The sequence below is a fragment of the Microtus pennsylvanicus genome, chromosome 10 (assembly GCF_037038515.1).
Source record: "Microtus pennsylvanicus isolate mMicPen1 chromosome 10, mMicPen1.hap1, whole genome shotgun sequence".
Classification (NCBI taxonomy): Eukaryota; Metazoa; Chordata; class Mammalia; order Rodentia; family Cricetidae; genus Microtus; species Microtus pennsylvanicus.
The window spans coordinates 92,871,706-92,873,318 of record NC_134588.1 but is presented as its reverse complement, the minus strand read 5'-3'; the positions used below and the strand labels follow the sequence as shown (position 1 = coordinate 92,873,318).

The following is a 1,613-nucleotide window of genomic DNA, read 5'->3' as shown; positions in this document are numbered from 1 at the left end:
ATCGTGGAGGAGTGAGTAGCATAGACGACCAAGATTTTATACCACACACTTCCATATATGCTTTGAGTAGGACCCATATCAATGTTACTACTGAAGAAAGTAGTTCCTGTTTTATCAATCAGTTCCACTTAATTTAATTTTCTTGACTTTATACATAAAAACATTATTGGAAGAGCAGAACAATAAACTTATATCTATAGCATAAAACAAATATCTTCCAAAAATATCCTATTAAGAGGAAAAGGGTCTAAGACAAATGGCCTTTCGTAGAGCCTCTTTGACCTCCTTGTTTCTCAAACTGTATACCACTGGGTTGAGCAGAGGAGTGATGACAGTGTAAGTCACTGAGATGAGTCTGTCCTGTGCAAGGGAACTCTGGGATTTGGGTTTTAGGTAGATGATTGAGGCACATCCATAGTGGATGATGACCACTGTGAGGTGGGAGGCACAGGTGGCAAAGGCCTTTTTCCGACCTTCAGCTGAGGCAATCTTAAGGATGGTGGAAATGATGACAACATAAGAGATGAAGACAAGGCCCATGGGTAAGACAAGGACACAGACACTGACAACAAAGTTGATTATTTCATTGATAGTGGTATCTGTGCAGGCCAGCTTCAGCAGAGGTCTCACATCACAGAAGAAATGAGCAATAACAAAGTCATCACAGAAGGGCAGGCCAAACACTGATGTAACCTGGATAATAGCCATGCCTAGACCAATTCCCAGTGATCCAGATGCCAAGTGAATACAAGCCTTCTTACCCATGATGACTGAATATCTCAGAGGGTTGCAGATGGCCACATAGCGGTCATAACCCATTGCTGTGAGAAGAAAACAGTTGTTGATGCCAAAAGTTAGATAAAAGAAGAGCTGGGTTGCACAGCCTTGGATATCTATGGCCTGGTAAGGATAAAGGAGGCCAGAGAGCATACGAGGAATGATGGCAACCGTGTAAAAAGTCTCAGAGATGGAGAGCATGCTCAGAAAAAAGTACATGGGTGTGTGGAGATGACGGTCAAGGCGGATAATAGTCACGATGATCACATTGCCTGACAGAGTCAGAAGGTACAATGTCAGGAAAACAATAAAGAAGACAAGCCTGTGTTGCCAACCAAAGCTGGAGAAGCCTTCAAAGAGGAACTCAGTCACAAAGGTGGAGTTCTTCTTTGGCATGGAGGGAGGTGGAGGCTTCTGGGAGCTTGACAAACGAAAGAAATGTATGAAGAGTCAAGCACAAAATAGAGTAGACAGGGCCAAGATCCTTAGTAAGGAGCATGTCCTGCCCAGGCTGGGCTCTAGGCACCAGTGTCATCAGAACTCAGCTACTGGTGTCTTGTGCAGTTTTCCCCTGTGCCCACCCACTTCCTTGGGACTGTAGAGTAGTTAGAGGAGGATCCTTGGATTCAAGGCAGAGAAAGAAATAACATGTAAAGTCAAGTTAAAGGGGACTTGTAGAGACAGTGACCTGATTTCAATTTTTCAACACTGTAGCCAGAAATTTGGATTGCTGAAGCATTTGGTAGTTCTATCTTTAAGTTTTAATGATCTTTTTTCCATATTGACTTCATCATTTTATGTTCCCACCAACAATATACAAGATTTCCAGCTTTTCC

At 42.8% G+C, this 1,613-nt stretch overlaps 1 protein-coding gene across 1 annotated transcript; it reads right to left on the bottom strand.

Moving 5' to 3' along the window:
• Positions 1-231: 231 nt before the first annotated feature.
• On the bottom strand, positions 232-1,173 carry LOC142858373 (olfactory receptor 10J3-like). Its single transcript, XM_075987559.1, has one exon. The coding sequence runs from the start codon at positions 1,171-1,173 to the stop codon at positions 232-234; it is 942 nt and encodes a 313-aa protein (XP_075843674.1).
• Between the last annotated feature and the right edge of the window lie 440 nt (positions 1,174-1,613).